Source organism: Moschus berezovskii, chromosome 24, assembly GCF_049115385.1.
Source record: "Moschus berezovskii isolate FMDL1 chromosome 24, NW_MosBer_1.0, whole genome shotgun sequence".
NCBI classification, from domain to species: Eukaryota; Metazoa; Chordata; class Mammalia; order Artiodactyla; family Moschidae; genus Moschus; species Moschus berezovskii.
In genome coordinates this window covers 17,994,063-18,015,211 of record NC_142483.1, presented here as the reverse complement: position 1 = coordinate 18,015,211, position 21,149 = coordinate 17,994,063, and the positions used below count along the sequence as shown (strand labels likewise).

The following is a 21,149-nucleotide window of genomic DNA, read 5'->3' as shown; positions in this document are numbered from 1 at the left end:
AGGCAGAGTTTGCTGTCCAGAAGAGGACAAGCCAGTGAATCTATTAATTTCATCCACCACAGAAGGAAATGGCAACCTACTGCAGTGTTCTTGCCTGGAGAAGTCCACAGACAGAGGAGCCTGGTGGGCTCTAGTCCATGGGGTCGCAAAGAGTTGGACATGACTGAACGATTATCACTCACAGCCACACTGACCCAGAACTCTCCGCGTTTGCTGTGAACGTGGTTGGATGAAGTAGATTGAACCTGCTACTGTCCACTTACCTATAGAAAATGGGAAAGCCCTGTCCTTAATAGATTTTAGCTAAGAAATGCATATTTATAGCCCTTTTATAGGCAAGTTATGTTATATAATCATAATCATAAGTTAAGAAACAGATGAATTCGCTTGAAAAGAATATGGTTTTATGTGTGCCATCATTTTAATTTTTATTAAAGGCCTTTTTGTTTGTTTGTTGATATTTTAGTACCAGCTTTGAAGTTTCAAGTTAGCCAGTCTTAGCTCTTGGATATTCTTCTTATGATATGATAAACATAATATGAGTCAAGAATCAGGAGTAAAATTACCATGTTTGCATTGTGGTTCTGCAGAACACAAATTCTTATAAGATTTTGACCATTGACAAAAAATAAGTGTAACAAAAAATTAGGGAAAAAAAAACAGATTCAGTTGAGAAAATGCTCAGCTTTTCCTGATATCATTCTAAAGAAGAAACTAAGCCTGCTTTTAATAATGCTTTTTATAGAAAATTTTTTTCAAGTTTTTGTGGTCATGAAATTATAAGATCTATCCCAATATTGAGTAAAAGATTAATTTTTTTAAGTTTTTATAACAGTATATCTTAATGGTAGTATATAGTATTTTTTAAGAAAACAAAAATGTGCAGGAAAGATTTTCATATCAAAACACTCTTCGGTTCAGTTCAGTTCAGTTCAGTCGCTCAGTCGTGTCCAACTCTTGGCGACCCCATGAATCACAGCACTCCAGGCCTCCCTGTCCATCACCAACTCCCGGAGTTAACTCAAACTCATGGCCATCGAGTCGGTGATGCCATCCAGCCATCTCATTCTCTGTCGTCCCCTTCTCCTGCCCCCAATCCTTCCCAGCATCAGAGTCTTTTCCAGTGAGTCAGCTCGTCACATGAGGTGGCCAAAGTATTGGAGTTTCAGCTTTAGCATCAGTCCTTCCAATGAACACCCAGGATTGATCTCCTTTAGAATGGGCTAGTTGGATCTCCTTGCAGTCCAAGGGACTCTCAAGAGTCTTCTCCAACACCACAGTTCAAAAGCATCAATTCTTCGGCGAACAGCTTTCTTCACAGTCCAACTCTCACATCCATACATGACCACTGGAAAAACCATAGCCTTGACTAGATGGACCTTGTTGGCAAAGTACTGTCTCTGCTTTTTAATATACTATTAAAATTAAACCCAAAGGTCCTTTTCAGCAGCAGAATTCACCAGTCACACTAACAAATATTTCTGTGGACTTACTATTACTTGACAGTTCTTCTCAGTTTAGTTTATGAATTGTCTTATTCCAATCAGTAGAATGGAGAGGGAAAGACTGTCAGCTTTTTGTAGTTTGTTTTTTTTCTCCTCCTGCAGTTTTGTAATCTGAACAAGGCCCAGACATTTTATTTAAAGAGCTTAAGTATTCTGTCCTCCTGAAATTAAAAGAAATTCCTAACTCAAACCCTTTTAAATTTGGAAGATTCCTCCCCTCTGGATTATCAAATTAATGAGACTGTACTATAAATAACTTGCTGCAAGATAGGTGATAATTATTTCAGACTTCCAAATTTCCTGGCCAGTGTTTGAACTCAGATGGAGAGGAAGTAAGTACAAATGAGTTGCCCATAGCTCTGAGCACTGCTGCTGCTGCTGCTAAGTCACTTCAGTCGTGTCTGACTCTGTGTGACCCCATAGACAGCAGCCCACCAGGCTCCCCCGTCCCTGGAATGTGGGTTAAAAGTTTATTAGGTTACAAGATGGGGGATAAATTACCTTCCTTGGCTTTTGCATTATTTGATAAACCTGTTTCAACAACAAGAAATGTTACTCCAGCTACCTACCTAATATAATGCTTATGGAACGCTACTCTTAACTTCTGTCATCTTTTGCAATTGTCAGATGAGTGGGTATTTCCTGAAAATGGCGATCACATCCCCTATTTGGCCTCTACCACACAGTCTCTACTTCTGGATGAAGACTCCTGCCATACTTGCGTGTGGCTAGAAGCCAGCAAAGAAAGTGAACAAGATCAACAGACAGAGGAAACCCTGATTGTTCCAAAGGATGTTTTCACTTTTTCATCCAGACCACGATCAGCACCTCACGGAAAGACTCAGAGTATGTCCCCAGAAGGGAGCCCGTTTACTTTGGATCTAAAAGAAGATACCAGTGTGACAAGGAGTGACACCCAAACAGAGGAAGATTTTTACGGTGGTGACAGCAACCAAGAGGTACATTGCCTGATGAGGGAAATAGTTGTAAAGTACAGTTGTTCTATTCGCTCCAACTAAACACTAAAACTAGTTGAAAGAGGGGGAATCAACTGCTATTTATAAAAATGCAGCAGATTGCAGTGTCAGTCAACAGTTGCCTCAGGTTGTTATGGTAACTCTAAATTGTTGCCTTTTTTATTAACAGTCAGCCAATTTCATTTTTAATTATGGAAACCAGTTTTTGGTTTGATTTTGTTTTTTCATTTTAATCTTTGTCTCACAGAATGAGAAATATTATGCAGTTTAGTTATATGATAGCATGACCAGTAAAACACTGAGAACATATTGTTCTAGATCTCCGGGGAAATTGTGTTGCGGTTGCTAAGCACTCTGAGTTGACAGCTTCCTGCCTTCCTTACTCCCCTGCCATCTTCTCACCTTAGACCTATTAGGACTCATTATTTTCCATATGGTCCCAGAATTTCAAGAGCTGTGCCAATTAAAGTTGTGATAATGAATCATGGATTACTGCTGGGACTTGCCTTATAGGAGGTTTTCTGTTTGCAATTATTTAGAAGACAAATGTATCTCATAAATCAATAAATTCATAAAAAGTTTTTAATACCTTGTGAAATACCAAACTGAATGGAGTTTGATACATTTGTTTAAAACTTAATATATTATACCTCTTTTTCTCCATAGAAAATGAATTTGTGAAATATTTTTAGCATTATTCTTTATTGATAGGCATTGATATTTTCTAGAAAAAAATAATAGCAGATTATAGTGAAGTTATGATTTAGTGAAATTGTACAAATTATTTATATGTAGAAATTATAGAAATAATTAGGAAAACATGTTAATATGCTTACAAACTTATTTTTAACAGCTATATCTGATTAAGAATACCCCTTTGGACAAGGGGAAATATGTAAGTCCATAACTCCTACCTTCAGAACCAGTTGAGAATATGATGAGATTGTTCAGACAATAGTTATGATTTTTTTCCAACTTTTAATGAGTTTCTGTAGCAAAAGTGCATGGGGAAATCCTTTTTTATAACATTCTTGCTTCTGAGTATGATGACACTGTTAGTCAAACCAAACATAAACCTACTGCAAACCGCTTTATGCATAAATGAATAAATAGTACATTTTAAATGTGTTGGGAAAAATTTGTCCCTTTCACCCTGAATAAAATTAACCTGTAAACTGTAAAATGAACATTTGCTTTCAGCATCTATGTTGCTTCCATCCCAACTGTCAATCCCTCTGCAGTATTAGCTAGCTAACCTGCAAATCATACCATTTTGTTAACTGGGTAGGCCCATCCCCTTTGCATGTGCACAACTTGCCTGAGTCAGAAGAGTTATTGTGATGGTGGCAGTTTTATGGCAGATGGGAAGTGACAGTTCTTTGGAAACTTTGAGGGAAGTATTATGTGGAAACTACCCTTTAAATAACACCACATTAGGAAGAGACCTCTCCACCTATAATGAACGATGAGCCTTGAGAAGAAGCAATAGAGCTTTTGGAGAAAATGAAGAATACTAGTTCTGAATATTCCAATTTGTTTTCCCTTTATATGCTTTCTTTTACTACTAACTACTCAACTTCTGACACCCTACACCATTTATTATGCAGACATGTACTTGTTACCAACTACATGAAATTGGAAATTAATTTATTATGCATTTTCAAAGCTGTGATTGACATAGCTCTCTGGTCACCCCTGTGCCAAGATCATCAGAAGATGGCTTGAGTCTGTAGTATGACCATCTCATTGCTAACACCTGTCCTGTTCCACCTTTAGTCAGAGCCTACCGAGAGTGGGCAGCCAGAGAGAAGGGCAGAAGACTTCTATAACATGCAAGCTTTGCTGTTAGAGGCAATAACAAGACACAAACTAAAATACAGATGACCAACAAAAGTGCTGGACTATGTTTAAACAAGTTCTATAGGTTGTCTTGATCCCTTTTTTATCAAATTGGTTTGTTTGGGGGATTTTTGTAAGTTATTTTTCTGTAGGATTATGTCTTCCATTTATTAATTACATAAGTCAATGGAAAATTAGATTTCATGTTATAAATGTTTATTTACATATAGTCTTTGAAGAAAAATAAGTTGATTTAGACATTCTTACTATTAGTTGCATTATTTTAGAATGCAGTATTCTTAGAGTAACACTATTGTACCTAAGGAAAATATAATGTCATGCTATAAGTAATGGTGGACAAATTAGTAATAATTTACATTACTTATTATGAAGTTTGCAACTTGTAGTTGAAAGACTGTTTGATGTTAGACTTCAAATATTTTTAAAGGGAAATTATATGTATTCATAGAACTGTTCATCTTCTTCAGCGTTACTGGTCAGGGCATAGACTTGGATTACTGTGATATTGAATGGTTTCCCTTGGAAACGAACAGAGATCATTCTGTTGTTTTTGAGATTGCATCCAAGTACATGTATGGATGTGAGAGTTGGACTATAAAGAAAGATGAGTACCAAAGAATTATGCTTTTGAACTGTGGTGCTGGAGAAGACTCTTGAGAGTCCCTTGAACTGTGAGGAGATCCAACCAGTCCATCCTAAAGGAGATCAGTCCTGGGTGTTCATTGAAAGGACTGATGCTAAAGCTGAAACTCCAGTACTTTGGCCACCTGATTCGAAGAGCTGACTCATGGGAAAAGACCCTGATGCTGGAAAAGACTGAGGGCAGGAGGAGAAGGGGACGACAGAGGATGAGATGGTTGGATGGCATCACTGACTCGATGGACATGACTTTGAGTGAACTCCGGGAGTTGGTAATGGACAGGGAGGCTTGGCGTGCTGTGATTCATGGGGTCACCAAGAATTGGACACAACTGAGCGACTGAACTAAACTGATGAGATGTATTCAGAAGCAAAAAAAAAAATAGGCAAAATCATGTTATCATGATACAGAAAAAAATACACTTATGATACTAAAGACTAATTAAAATAAGCTTTCAGTGCTAAGACAATGGTTTTTGTAATTTAAGTTCCTAATCATCAGTTCACCTTTGAGATCTTCATTAATGTGAAAGACTCAAAAGCATAGTTTTTATTTTTTATATCATTTTAATCTTTGCTTTACTATATATTTTATTCCCTAGACAGATATATAACACTAATTTTCCTGATACTCAATTAATTTGGATTTGGTACTTCTTATTTGAAGACACATTATGGAAATATATCTTGTGGTGAGTTGTAAAATCAGGAATACCATGTAAAATGAATTTTCTAGGAAAGCTGTTAAAACCTTTCGTAGGATTATAGCATCTTAAAAAAAAAAAGAGCATGTTAATATTATCATCACTATTTTGTTTTTTATGCCATTATTCCCAGTGTGGCTTCAAGTATACATATGCAATTTGTAATTTGAAATAGATAGCTTTATATTAATATTTTATTACTTCTCTAATTCAGTTTTTGTCTAGAAATATAGTCATTTTTCCCTAAACCCTGTCTGTGTATCACATGCTAAAGTAGATAGTTACAAAGCTAGGTAATTTGTCTTACATAACAGTCCAAACGAGAACATTTGAGCCAAAGAATTATCCATATTTGGACATGACTTTTGTAGACTGACTATTTACTATGTTCAAATTAGCTAGGAATCTTCCAGATCTTCTCTTCATTTAACTCTGTTGAAGCCTATCAAGGACAGATTTACAAACAACAAATTAAAAGGATCATTTTAGCCCTTTCTCTCAGCTTTCCTGTTACTGTTGTTTTCAAGGGTTGTTTTTTAACACTCAGTAGTTAAACTATTTCATTTTTTCTTCCTGATGGCATGTACACTGTTACCCTGTCACCCCTACATGCTTGACTAATAATTTTGAGTTACATTCTCACACACATTTACATACTCACAATAGAAATGATATTTACTCCACATGAGGCCACTTATATTTCTGTGTAGCCTTTAAAAAACTTTAAATGTCAGTTTACTTCTTGGAAAAAAATGGAAGAATTCTATTTTGAGTGTATTGCTTGCATTTTTATTTCTGTATATCATGAGTTACAAAATAACGTACTCTCTAAACCTACCAGGCAAATTTAATATTTATTCCATGTGAGTAATTTTTCTAGGCTGTTCGCATCTGTATATCTTTATTATTATCTTTTGAAGCTTTTTTCCTCTCTGAAAAAGTTAGTTCCTGTAACTTGGCCCTTCTTTGTTATAGGCACATAGCGTAGGTTATAAAACTCTTTGTCTCCTTAAAATAACATCATACAGCTTTTGCTAAAAGATAAATATTTGCAGATAACTATTTGGTTATAAATAAGAATTTTCACCAAAAAAATCTTTGTTTTATTCAATTAAAGAGCATGAAGTCTAGCTTATAAGGAAAATATATTTTTATCTTGAACAAGTAAAGGAATCTCATTATCTTCCCCAAATATCCTCATGATGATATTTGCCCATCCAATACCGTCCCTGTAACTTCTGTTGTGATTTGTCTGTGAGGCATCATCGGCTGCAGGTAAAGATGTTTCAGTTCAGTTCAGTTCAGTCAGTCATGTCCGACTCTGCGACCCCATGAACACCAGGCCTCCCTGTCCATCACCAACTCCCAGGGCTTTCTCAAACTCATGTCCATCAAGTCAGTGATGCCATCCAACCATCTCATCCTCTGTGGTCCCCTTCTCCTCCTGCCTTCAATCTTTCCCAGCATCAGTGTCGTTTCCCATGAGTCAGTTCTTCACATCAGGTGGCCGAAGTATTGGAAGTTTCAGCTTCAGCATCAGTCCTCCCAGTGAATACTCAGGACTGATTTCGTTTAGGATGGACTGATTTGATCTTGCAGTCCAAGGGACTCTACATAAGTAATTTGCTTAGGTCCTTGTAATAACAAGCATGCTGCAAGTTAGTTGGTTGTTAAAAACAGTCACATCTTCCTTTTATTTTCTTTGGCAGTATTTTAATAGTTTCCTATTAAATTCAAGAGGTAGAAGAAGAAATACTCCTTAGGGACAGTTGTTAGTGAAGACTTTTAAGATACATTTGAATGGTTGATCTTGCTGTCATCAAAGAAGAAATTATTTTTTTATAAAGATGTTATGACTCATACCTTTAGCTGTATTTGTGTGAATAATTGTGCTCTTTAGTTGACAAATTATATATCTGCATCATCTCTATTGTCTGCTAGTGCTGTTCAACTAAAAGGTTCTGTCAGTTCCCATATTTAATCACTAAAACATTAGACAAAAGTAGAAACTCCTGCTGACTCTATCTCAGTTACAAATTCAGAACTGCCATCAAAAGTGTATGTGGAATATTGCAGATGTGTTTGTTGAGAACTTTTAATAATGTTATATAAGACTTTTTTCACGGTGGACTGAATTAAAAAAGACACTTGGAATATAAATAAATATGATCATCCCCTTTTATTACACAAAGGCTAAAACAAGAGTTCTATCCTGAATCACTCAACATTAAAGGTGTGATACAAAAGAGCCTGGGTCCCATCTGCTCCAAGTAGATGGCCCTCAAGAGTCATTAAAATTATCTTTTTAAAATTACAACTCAGCAAGAGCAATTCATTTTATGCATCCAGAAATTATTGTCCAAATGCCCATCTGCATGTCCTTTCAAAAAACGTAGTTCAGCAGAGGAAGTGCTGGGTCCTTTGGGAAATCATTCTCATCTTCAGCATACATATGCTGTGCTACAGTTAATCAGACAAACTCTATTGATGTTCCTAGCACTGGGGCCTGATTGAATATCTAACAAACAAATGTTTCTGAGCCCAAAAGACAAACGGTTCAAGAGATTTGGACTTTTTAGAAAATAAGTTAAATCAAAAAGATTTTGTATTTGTTCTTCTGAGAAACAGATGAACACATGATTGGTATATGAAAATGGCATACCAAATCCTTTACTATTCTGACAAATTTTATTCAGTTGCTATGCCAGTTTTCAGTAGTTCAGTGATAAACCAAATCAGTGAAAGTGGTTACTTTTCAATCAGATCATAGTAACTCAGATTATAGTGAACTTCTTATGCATATAATAAATATATATGTTATTTAGTACAGGTTAATCCAAAAGCATGTCAAGCCCACATGTTACATATATGAAAGTAATAAAAGTCATTTATGCCTAGATAATCTATTTTAGTAAGTCGAAACATTACTGAAGAAAAGAGAAAGGTTTTGTCAGTGCACCACTACTAAGAAATACTATTTTTTATTTTCCATCTATTTCCTTTCTAAAATAGAAGCTGACCCAACTTAAATCAAAGTATTAGTCTCATATATTGTCTTGCCTTTCCCATTTATCCTCATTCCTCCTTCAAAATTGGGAGAGATCAGATTTATTGGTTCCAGGACAGCCAAAATAGGCAAGCCTTTTGTGCTCTGTCCAGATTCTCCACTTATTTGTCTTTTCCATGTATTTAAAATAGCATAGAAACATATTACCATGAAAATTCAGTACTATGAAGAGAATGAATGCTTATCAGGAACATAGCTAAATCTGTCCATTTCTTGGCCCATTTCCAAATCAGGGTATATCTTAGGGAAAATGTGAGATGAATGTCCCTTTACATACTCATGAATAGTTCTGTGTACATAATCCCTGCTCATGCCATACAAAAGGAAATACATCTGAGTAAACTTGCATAAAGAAGAAAAGGCTGTACTCTGACCTACTTACAGATGGAAAAAAATACACTTGCATGTAGACAAAAATACTTCTGTTGAATGTTTTAGTGATGAAATTTGTGAACTGACAAAAACTTTTAGATGATCAACATCACTAGCAGACAATAGAGATGGTACGGGTATATAATTTGGTTGTCAACTAAAGAGCACAGTTATTTGCATTTGCTTGCATGAGTGCTAAGTTGCTTTGGTCATGTCTAACTCTTTGCGACCCCATGGATTGTAGTCACCAGGCTCCTCTGTCCATGGAATTTTTCAGGCAAGAGTACTGGAGTGGGTTGCCTTCTCCCAGGGATCTTCTGACCCAGGGGGATCAAACTCGTGTGTCCCACATTGCAGACAGATTCTTTACCACTGAGCCACCAGGGAAGACCAGTCCTCATAATAGTACATCTGAAAGTTTTAAATGAAATTTACTTCCTTCTATCTTATGAAATTATTACTTTTGTAGGTATCTACCCCTCTGCTACTAGACTTTATGCCTCTCGAGGGCACTGTCCTTGTTCTTCTTACCTGTGTATCTTATATATCATTCCTAGAAAATACCTTACACATAATAGGAGCTTAATATTTATTGAACTAATGTTATTGCAAAAGCTCACAATTTCCCCCTATGTCATATACAAAATGGAATCCCATAGTGATCCAGAGATTCTGATCCAAAGAGTTGTAATTATACCTTTTCCCTGTAACCAGCCAGTTTTTGTTAAGGGGAATCTGTTGACCAATAATATGTTTTAAATTCACAGTACGTGTCCTTATTTTTTATTGTGAAAACATGATGGAAATGAATAAGTAAAGGGTATTTTGGTCACAGAAATCCCACTGTCAATTGTATATAACAATTATAACAAATTAGACTGGATTTTTTTTAAGAGTTGGAAAAGATGTAACACTGTCTAACAACCAGACTGAATTGTTAAAAATCATTCCTAGTTCCACTAGCACTTTCTTAAAACTAAGGCTTGAAAGATGTTTGTTCTGTGTTCTGTTTACCTTTCTCTAGAAAACTGGCTAACCTTTATTCTCTTTTTGTCTCTGTGAAACAAAAATTACAAGAGTCACCACTCCATTCTGTAGTAATTCAGAGCATGAGGTATTTTTCAGGTCTCTTGCACTCTTTCCAGTCTTCTGCCTGAAGGCAGAGTTCTTCTATCATATAAATATCCTTAGGGTTCCCAGGATATGGTGAAGGATAAGCTTACTCAGTAAATGTACAGCAAAAAGAGTTGCCCAGTGCCTGCAGCTCAGCCATGTGGTACTTCACAAGGGCAGAAATATTCTTAGACTTCTTATTTTTCCACTTGGGACATAAAGTAAGTCCCATGGATTGACATCCAATTACCATTTTTTTCTTTCCCCTATCTGGCACTCTGAACAATAAAGTTCTCCTCCATCATTTATAAGGAAATAAATATATCAGAAGATCAAGTCAACATAGACAAAGAAAACGAGACCCAGGATGAATACCAAGAAGAAATGTTTGTAAAAGATTCCTTAGACACTCTGCAGTTCTTTCTTTACTACAGATAGGCAAGCTGTTTCTTAGGAGAGGTTCTTAGATGCAAGTATACCTTTCTTGAGAGCACAGTTGTCTGATGATCCCAACTGCTTTCCACAAGAAAGGTGAATCATAACATGACAGGATTAGAAATCACAGACTCCATGTAAAAGCTTCCCCAATGCACCAAGTACAACATACTCTGCCTTCTACAGAACTCTCCAATCAGTCCTTCCTCCATTGTCACCATCATTGAATTACCACAGCCACCTCAGCATTTCTAATCATTACAATTTAATATTCTCATAATTGCCTCCCTTGCTACTATCTCCCCAGACACTTCTGATATCCACAAGCAATATCCATACAAATTCAAACTCATCCCCACGCCTTCTGTTTTGTGCCATCATGACATTACCCCCATCAAATTACTCAGTGACCCTTTGTTGGTTTTCAGGCAAAGATCCTGGATGGCAGGGTTTAACTTCTGGCCTGCCATTCTGTTCCCACCATCTGCAGCGCCTACAGCAGCACCTATCCTATGATGAGGAAGAAGGGAAGAGAGACAGAACAGTGACAGACACACAGACAGATGAGTCCTTTCTAATTAAAAGATGCGATAAATTCTTCTCTTGTCCAGTGTCCAACCTAAAGCAATTCTATCTCACCTTTACAGATACTTAACTTCTACTGAAACGGAAATTTCACCTCAGACAGTGATCTATATCTTGAGGTGTATGATGGCCAAACATTCAGAAGAAGCTGACCAGTTTTATCAGTCATACAAATATTTTCTTTAAAAATGCCAAACTTTGGAAAAAACAAATATTTGATTCTATGCAGCTGTAAATGAAAGGATACTGGAATAGCTTACTGAAACAAAATGTAAGATAGTACAATCTCAGACATCAGATAATGTCTTTAAATTGTACTCTGCTTTTATTATTTTTTCTGTTTTAAGTTTGCTTATTACACATTTAAATAAGACAAATTAGAAAAATCTTATGACAAGTATAAATGATTATCACATTTACTTTTTCTTTATATTTATTGTTTTATAGCAGGAAAATACCAAGTGAAACAGCACCATATTTCTCTTTTTTGTTATTTACCTTCATGGCCATTGATGTTTTTCATTTGTAGTATCTCCTTTCTCAGGTTTTAAATATTAAAATTGTTAGGGCTGATTTCAGAACTATACATTAGTAAAAGGTTTCCAGCTTTTAGTTTTAACTTTCCAAATGATTATATTTAGTGAGGTTCACGTCTTGTGGAAAAGTACTTTCTATAATTGACATTTTCATTTAAGAAAAATATTTCACAAAACATGTTCTATTATCTATTGCTGTTTAACAGTAAAATTTCCATACAACAATATAAGGCTAAAATACTTTGATATGCCAGCGTGTTAAAAGAGTAGCATTTCCCTACTTAAATAAGGTAAATTCTGTAAGTTCTTGTTCTTTTTCTTCTCATGGAATTAGTTTCTCTTGGAATTAGCTTATCGGAAAGCTAAAGCATACATATCCTAGATATTTTAGGTAACTTCTTATGGATCCTTCTTATGGACTTCCCTGATAGCTCAGTTGTTAAAGAATCCACCTGCAATTCAGGAGACCCTGGTTCAATTCCTGGGTCAGGAAGGTCCGCTGGAGAAGGGATAGGCTATCCACTCCAGTATTCTTGGGCTTCTCTTGTGGCTCAGCTGGTAAAGAATCCACCTGCAATGCAGGAGACTTGGGTTTGATCCCTGGGTTGGGAAGATCCCCTGGAATAGGGAAAGGCTACCCACTCCAGTATTCTGGCTTGGAGAATTCCATGGACTGTGTAGTCCATGGGATCACAACAAGTCGGACACAACTAAGTGACTTTCTCTCTCTCGTCTTGTATGGATCCTCTTCTTTTTTATACTTTCTTTGAAATGAATATATTTGAACTACTATTTCCTAAATGTACTCTTATTACTCAGTGGTAAAAATACATGCCTTACCAAGACCAGAGGCAAACATAGCAAGGCATCATAGCAAATGATTTATACCTGTTTGCATTGCTGTTTTTAGTTTTTTTATTTATTATTACAGAATAAAATTGTATGTGTATATGTATGTATTCTTTTGCTTTATTCAGAGAATACATGAACTTATTAAGAACTTATATTCGGTAACTTATTCACCACAAGTTTCAGCTCAAAGTAATTTCCCTTTGTTCTTCTGTGTAGGATAACCACAGTGTCCAGGGTTCTCCAGGCCCAACAACTAGTCCTCCAGGGTTAACTCAGTTAACGTTAGAGAGCATGCTGGGGAAGGCTGCAAAGTGTGCAAGTAAAGAATATCTAAAAAATGCGTATGCAGAAGGAAGAACTTCAGAAAACCAGAATTCCTTGGTGAAACAGATAGATATAAAAGACTTTGAAACGAGTTTTGTGCCTACACCATCCCTTTCTCCACCTGGAAGACATGAGTCCTCTCTGAAAATTCCAGATCATATTACTAAAGCAAAGGACCTACCAGCCCATGAAGTGTCAGCTTCAATAAACAAAACCTTCCTAAAGGAAATTTCAGAGGAGAAGTTGAAACCGATTGCTGAATTATCTGTAAGTGGTTTCGTTCTGGTTTACATATGTGGGCAGTACATCCTGCTGGGTTCTGTTCTGTTCCACTTTGCACACATTTTCAGCAGTATCTATTTTTTATCATTTGGGTGATCACTAATGCATTTTCTTTCCTATTTAGATGTGTTTTAGCTCAGTAGCAGCAGCTGTTAAAGAGTATCTTGCACATCCCAGTGATAATAGAATGCCTCTTGTTTTTAATGAGAAAGATAATTATCATAATAGTTACTTTTTATTTCCCAGTTACTTCTCATAATTTGAGTTATCACTGCCTGCAAATTATAAATGAAGATCTTATTTTTGAGCCAAAGGCTTGCCAGTAAAATTGACAGATTTTCAATAACAATCTACATTAGGAGTCATAAAAACATCATTATTCTGTTCACTTTCTGGTCTCTTTACAGCCGTTCCCCAAATAATAAATGATATGAGTGAAGGTTAACAGTAAAGCACTGTCATTGAATAAATCCCTAGGCTAGCCTGGTGACTATATTCATGTCCATCAGATTGATTTTTTTCCTTCATATGAGTACTATTCTTCCTTCAATTCCCCCATAGCTGCACTTAGAAAACTAGAGAACAAATGAGGCTATACAGAAAAATTGACATTTATATTCCTTTTTTTAAGCAGTAAAGTTTTTCTGATTTGCCATGTACTAAGTATTCTGTATGTGTTACAGTGTAAAACTTTGGTTCAGTTATGTTGTAAGCATGTTATAGTGGATTACTTAGTAAGGTGATAGACATATATATATACATATATATCATTCCTGTCAACTAATATTTCTTTTTTTATTTTTTATTTCTTTGGATTTTGATAGGGATTGCATTGAATCTGTAGATTACTTATGATAATGTGGACATTTTAATAATGTTAATTCTTCCAGTTTGTGAGCATGGAATATCCTCCCATTTATTTGTGTCTTTTTCAACTTCTTTGAACAATATCTTGGGCTTCCCTGGTGGCTCAGAGGTTAAAGCATCTGCCTCCAATGTAGGAGACCCGGGTTCGATCCCTGGGTCGGGAAGATCCCCTGGAGAAGGAAACGGTAACCCACTCCAGTATTCTTGCCTGGAGAATCCCATGGACAGAGAAGCCTGGTAGGCTACAGTCCACGGGGTCGCAAAGAGTCGGACACGACTGAGCGATGGAACGGAACGGAACAATATCTTATGGTTCAGAGGTCTTTCACCTTCTTGTTTAAATTTATTTCTTTTTGTTGTGATTGTGAACGGGATTGTTTTCTTAGCATTTCTTTCTTCTAGCTCATTGTTAGCATGTAGAAATGCAATTGATTTTTTTGTACATTGATTTTTTACCCTGCAACTATACTGTATTTGTTTTATTATTTCTAATGGGGTTTTTTTGGTGAAGCCTCAAGGTCTTCCTGTATATAAAAAGGCTCCAGAATCACTGGATGATGACTGCAGCCATGAAATTAGAACACTGTTGCTCCTTGGAAGAAAAGCTATGACAAACCTAGACAGTGTATTAAAAATCAGAGACATCACTTTGCCAACAAAGGTCCACATAGTCAAAGCTATGGTTTTTCCAATTGTCATATATAGATGTGAGAGTTAAACTGTAAAGAAGGCTGAGTGCCAAAAAATTGATGCTTTCGAACTGTGGTGCTGGAGAAACTCTTGAGAGTCTCTTGGCCATCACGGAGGTCGAACCAGTCAATCCTACAAGAAATCAACCCTGAATATTCATTGGAAGGACTGATGCTGAAGCTAAAACTCCAATAATTTGGCCACCTGATGCAAAGAGCTGACTCAATGGAAATGACTGTGGTGCTGGGAAAGATTGAAGGCAGAAGGAGACGGGGGAGGCAGAGGATGAGATGGTTAGATAGCATCACCAACTCAAGGGACATGAATTTGACCAAACTCCAGGAGATAGTGAAGGGCAGGAAAGCCTGATCTACTGTAGTCCATGGGATCAGAAAGAGTCAGACATAGCGACTGAGCAACAGCAACAAGTATATAAAAGCATGTCATCAGCAGATAGTGACAGTTTTACTCCTTTATTTCCAACTGGAATGCCTTGTCTTTCATTTTATTGCTTAATTACTCTGGCTAGGCCTTCCAGTACTACGTTGAATAAGAGTAGTGAGAATGGTCATCCTTGAGCATCTTGTCTTTTTCATGAATTTAGAGGGGTAGCTTTCAGTTTTTTACCATCAAGTGTGATGTTAGCTGAGTTTGTCATATATGACTTGAATTATGTCAAAGTACGTTTTTTTATATATACCTACTTTATTGAATAAAGTTTTTATTAGAAATGGTTGTCGAGCTTGGGAGCCTCCGGCCCAAATGAACTTTAAGTACCTGTCCACTCAGCAAAGTATACTGGCTGAAAGATAGTGCTCTCTGATGATACCAGGGAATAATGAAAGGAGGAAAGGGACCAAAGTTTGGAGAGAGAGCTGGAGACTTTCCCTCACCCATTATCTTAAGAAGCTTTTAGGATAAGACAGTTCTCAGAAACCACTTGGGAAACCCTTCTTAGAGCTGCTCAGTGCAGATTGCAAACACAAGCCTGACAGGTATGTGTTCCACACGAGAGCCCTCTGAGACATTCTTCTTCCGTTTGACAGAGCAATCACTTCACTGGAATTAGAGAAGGAGCTTTATCTTTTTTGAGGGGATAAAGACACAAAGGATCTACTTCCCTTTTGTGCACAGAGGTTTGACCTCAGTGTCAAAATTCAAGCTAATAAAATTTACTCTCTATCAGCCCACATGATCGTTACAATCTGTGCCTCATGTTTGTGAGTGTGATAATCTCAGTTTAACAGGACATAAAATTATTGAAGGCATAGGCATTCTATCCCATTCCAAAGTGAATTTACAATGGGAATGAAGGGTTCTTCCAGAGAACCCTTGTTTTTTAAAAAAGAACTTCATGGTCCTAGTGAGAGGATAATTGACATTCTCCCTGCTTGATGTTTGCTGCTAAAAATCTATGAAAACTAATTTCCTCAAGAATGCCATGTGTTTACTAACTCTACAAAGGGATTTTACTTCAGATCCTGGAAAACCACAGAGTGATTTAGAAAAATAAATAAATAACTGCTTTACTGAGATTTAATTCATACAATATAGACATCAACGTTTTTCTTACAAATGTTTACAGAATTGTATAACCATCAGTACTATTTAATTTTAGATCATTTCATCACCCCAAAAGAAACTCCATACCCATTAACAGTCACTCCTCATACCTCCTTCCCCCCAAATTTCTGGCAACCTCTAATTTAGTTTTTGTCACTATGGATTTGCCTATTCTGGACATTTCATTTAAATATAATCATATAATATGCGATCTTTTACGTCTGACTTCCTTAATTTAGCATACTGTTTTCAAGGTCCCATCTATGTTGTAACATTTCACCCCTTTTAATGCAGGAATGATAAATCACTATATGGATATACCCTGTTTATTTGCCCATCTGCTGATGGACAGTTGGTTGTTTCCACTTTTTGGCTGTTTATGAATTGATGCCAATATAAACATTCATGTCAAAGTTTTTGTATGGACATATGTTTTCAGTCCTCTTGGGTATATACCTAAGATTAGAATTGGTAGGTCATGTGGAACTTTACATTGTAACCGACTGCCAAACTGTTTTCCAAAGTGTCTCTACCATTTTACAATTCCATTAGCAATAGGGCAATTTTTTCACATCATAATAAATACTTCTTATTGTCTGTCTTTTTTATTTAAGCCATACTAGTGTGTGTGAAGTGGTATCTCAATTGTAGCTTTGGTTTGCCTTTCTCTAATGACTAAACATATTGAGCATCTTTTCATGTGCTTATTAGCCATTTGTGTATCTCCTTTAGAGAAACACCTATTCAGATCCTTTACCTATTTTTTAATTGGATTTTTTTGTCTTTCTATTGTACAGTTGTAAGAGTTCAGATACAAGTTCTTTGTCAGATATATGCTATGCGAATATTTTCTCCCAGTCTGTAGGTTGTCTTTTCATTTCTTGATGGTGTCTTTTGAAGGTCAAAAGATTTTAATTTTTATAAAGTCTAGTTTGTTTTTTTCCTTCTGTTGCTTGTGCTTTTGGAATTACATCTAAGAAATCGTTGCCTTATCCAGAGTCACAAAAATGTACTCCTGTTTCCGTTTCATTCTATGATCTACTTTGAGTTAATTTTTGTATATAGTGGGAAATAGATATTCAGCTACAGTTTTGTGGGTTTTTTTGCATGTTTGTATTCAGTTGTGCCAGCACCATTGGTTGAAGGACTGTCCTTTCCCTATTGAATTGTCTCACACAACTGTCTCCCTATTGAATTGTGAGTACTTTACCTCACACCATTTCTAAAAATCCGTCGACCATACATGTAAGGGTTTATTTCTGACCTCTCAGTTCTTTTATTTATTGTATGTCTGTCATTATGCAGTACCACACTGTCTTAATTTCTGTAGTTTTGTAGTATAGTTTTGAAATCAGTAAGAACTTCATTCTTTCTTATCTTGATTGTTTTTGCATGCTGCTTTCCTTGCATTTTAATATGAATTTGCAGATCAGCTTCTCAGTTTCTGCAAAAAAAGGCAGCTAGGGTTTTGGTAGGAACTACCTTTAATCTTTAGGTCAATTTGAGGGTTATTTCAATTTTACAGTCTTTCAGTTTTCAGTCTTTTAGTCCATTGGATGTTTTTCCATTTCTTTGTGTGTTTAATTTCTTTCAGCAATGTTACAGTTTTCAGTGTACAAGTCTTGCACTTCTGTTATTAAGTTTATCCCTTATTCTTTTTGATGCAATTGTGAATGTAATTTTTTCTTAATTTCATTTTTTTATTTGTTCATTGCTAGTGTCTAGAAATACAATTGATCTTACAACCTTGCTGAACATTTATTAGTTCTAATAGTGTTTTTGTGAATTCCTTAGGATTTTCTGTGTATGAGATCATGTCACTGCAAATATAGATAGTTCTACTTCCACTCCAATCTTGAGAGTTTGTTTTTTTTTTTTATTTAAACATAGTTTGTTTACATGATGCCTATCTCTGCTGTACAGGAAAGTGACACAGTTATATACATATATACATTCTCTTTTTCATTATGGTTTATCACAGGATATTGAGTATAGTTCCATATGCTATATATATTAATGGATATTTTTTTATTTCTTCTTCTTACTTAATTGCATCCACAAATGGACTTAATTTGAGTGAAAACATTTTTTTCTTTCAGTGTACATAAGATTTTAGTACTTAATAGAGTTTCCCCAATATTGAATTCTAACACAGACATGATGTATTCAAACAGGCCTAGAAAGATTCTGTTGGTATGACTCATAAGAAATATGCTTGATGCAAGAACATTTTGCAAATTACTGTGGAACCAGAAATCCATTTAATATTTGTGTGACTTAATATTAGGTGTGAAATTAACCTTTGCTGGCTAGCACTGTAGTCCATATATGTACAGTACTGACATCTGTGGGGGTTTCTACCACTTAAGCTCGGTTTCTAAAATTCAGGGCCTCCAGGGAATGGGATATACTTATCTGGTTCTACTTCTGAATAAGTAAGAGCATCTGTTCTGCTGAGAGCCTATCAGATCAGATGTTCTCCTAGCTGCTAGCGATACACTGACCAAGAAAGGTGAGGCCTCTCTCCTCAGGGAGCTTATATCTGTTGAAAGATACAGACAATAAGTAAACAAGTATGTAAAATGATTCTAAACTATGATAAAGACTTGGGAAGGAAAAAACAGGGTGATAGAGTGGTAGTTTGGGCAGAATTGTGAGTACTTTACCTAGTATCTGCCTGAGTGGGTAACATTTTAACTGAGATTGTTTAAGTTGAAGGCGTCCATGCAAAAAACCAGGGGCTAATGTTTTAGGCATCAGGATTAGTAGGTTCAGAGCTCCTGAAATGAACATCATTGAGAAATAAAAGAGGCTCCTCTAGCTGGGACATATGGGCAGGCGGAAATTAGAAGAAAATGAGAGCAGAGAAGTAAACAGGCCCAGATCATATAAAGTCAGGAAGGCCATGGTGAGGAGAGTGGCCCTCATTCCAAATGCAGTGGTAAGTCTTTGAAGGTTTTTAAGCAAGGCAATGACATTTATATTCAGTCTCCTTTGGCTTCCTCCAGAGTGGATGCAGTAGGGCAGATGTAGAAGCAGCAAGGGCAGTTGAGGCAGTACTCTTGATAGTTCAGAGTGGAGATGAAGAGAAGTAGCAGATTACTGGAATAATTGGGTGTAGGACTGATAAGAGTAAGAAAAAGGAAACAGAATCTAGGATGAAATTTAAGTTTGGGACTTGAACAGTCAGATAGTTGTGTCATTCACTGGGCTGTAGCAGATGGGATGTAGCTGAGCCATCAACTTAGGTATCAAGGTACCACAATCAGGAAGTGTAAGTGGACATCCGTCAAAAATCTGTGCTCTCTGAAAGTGCTGACGTGAAACAACTTTATGATAACAGTAAAAGGCTCTTACAGAATGAGGTGCAGGAAAATTGTCTTCCTATTCCCCTGATATGGAAGAGTACTGGTAATTCTAAAGGACCACTTAGTGAAATTGATTTGCTAACTGCTTGGTAAACTTCTTTCTGGCAATGTGTTATTCATATTTTAATAGCGTTCTCTATTATTAAGTTCAAATATTTTTAATTAAGAAAGAAATACAGCCCTCTGGGTAATATTGCGATCATATATATAGCTGGTAATTAAACTTTTCCACATGTATAATTGCATTCAAATAATTTTGAATGAATCATTTTAAACCTGAAGATGTCATTGTGTGCATCTTAAATAAAAAAGACATGTATAGCAATCTTTGTGGTTCCAGAAAAAGTTAGAGCTTACTGAAGAATTATTTCGTAAGAAAGACAAATATGCTACCAATTACAAATTCAGATATTTTCTTTTTTTAAAAAAATTCTTGAGTTTTATAGAGAAAACATTGTAAAATGAATCATATATAGTGAGCTTAATTTTCACATTTCCATTTTTGAAAATCAGAACTGAATTATGGAAAGACACTTTTTTAAAAAGATATTTTAGGCTGTGATATAATGTGAGCAAATTTTTCTTTTAGTTTTCAAGTCACTTTTTGGATAATAAAAAGGGATTAGTTGCCTCCCTGATAACTTGAGTCCCAGTATTGGAGCAGTGAATATCTATATCTAAAAATATCATATATTTTTAAAGTTATAACAGTTTGCTAGTCAGTGCAATTTATGCTCAGAAAACTTAGAAGAAAATAAATTTGTAAGTTGTTTTAGAGTTTACATAAATATTTGCATTTTCTAAGGTACTCTGCTCAAAGTGAAACCATCTGTCTCTCTTTGAATTTATCATTCAAGTATGCCATTTGCATTTGTCTTTCCAACAATACCACATTGTTTGAAGAATTCATAAATGTCTTTCTGACCCCGACTTGCTTCAGCAAAAGCAGTATTACAGTGTTCCAAAACACCTGTCTTGGGGGCAGGTAACTCCATATATCATACACCATCCTGGCCCAGTTGTGCACTCTCTTAGGGGTAACTCTTCTTCCTGCAGCAGTTTCCACCATAGGTACCCACTGACCTCATGCTGCCCTGAGCCTTCCCCCTTGCAGTCTTTAAAACCGTCCCCAAACAGGGCTCTGTGTCGTATCTACACACATTTTCATTCTTAAAAACGGATAAATCAGGAGCAGGGGACATCATGGTTCAGACCCCCAGCTCAAATCAGCCAGACTTGATTTGAGTCCTAGCTTTGCTTTTTTTTAGTTATGGACACATTTCTTAACCTCTTTGTACCTTGGTTATGTCATGTGTAAATTTGGAAAAAACAACAATACTTATTCCACAGGGTTGTTGTAAGTATTAAATAAGATAGTACATGTAGAACACTTAGCCCATAATCCAACAG

At 36.1% G+C, this 21,149-nt stretch overlaps 1 protein-coding gene across 13 annotated transcripts in view; it reads left to right on the top strand.

Annotated features, from left to right (window-relative positions):
- Positions 1-21,149, top strand: part of CFAP20DC (CFAP20 domain containing) — a 269,101-nt gene that overhangs the window by 161,805 nt on the left and 86,147 nt on the right. For 12 of the 13 annotated variants that reach the window (XM_088831654.1, XM_055414220.2, XM_055414219.2 and 9 more), the window contains 2 exons: positions 2,133-2,464; positions 12,862-13,236. In XM_088831654.1, coding sequence (XP_088687780.1) covers positions 2,133-2,464; positions 12,862-13,236 — 707 coding nt within the window. The remainder of the gene's footprint in view (positions 1-2,132; positions 2,465-12,861; positions 13,237-21,149) is intronic. The other variant, XM_055414224.2, reaches the window with a different exon arrangement.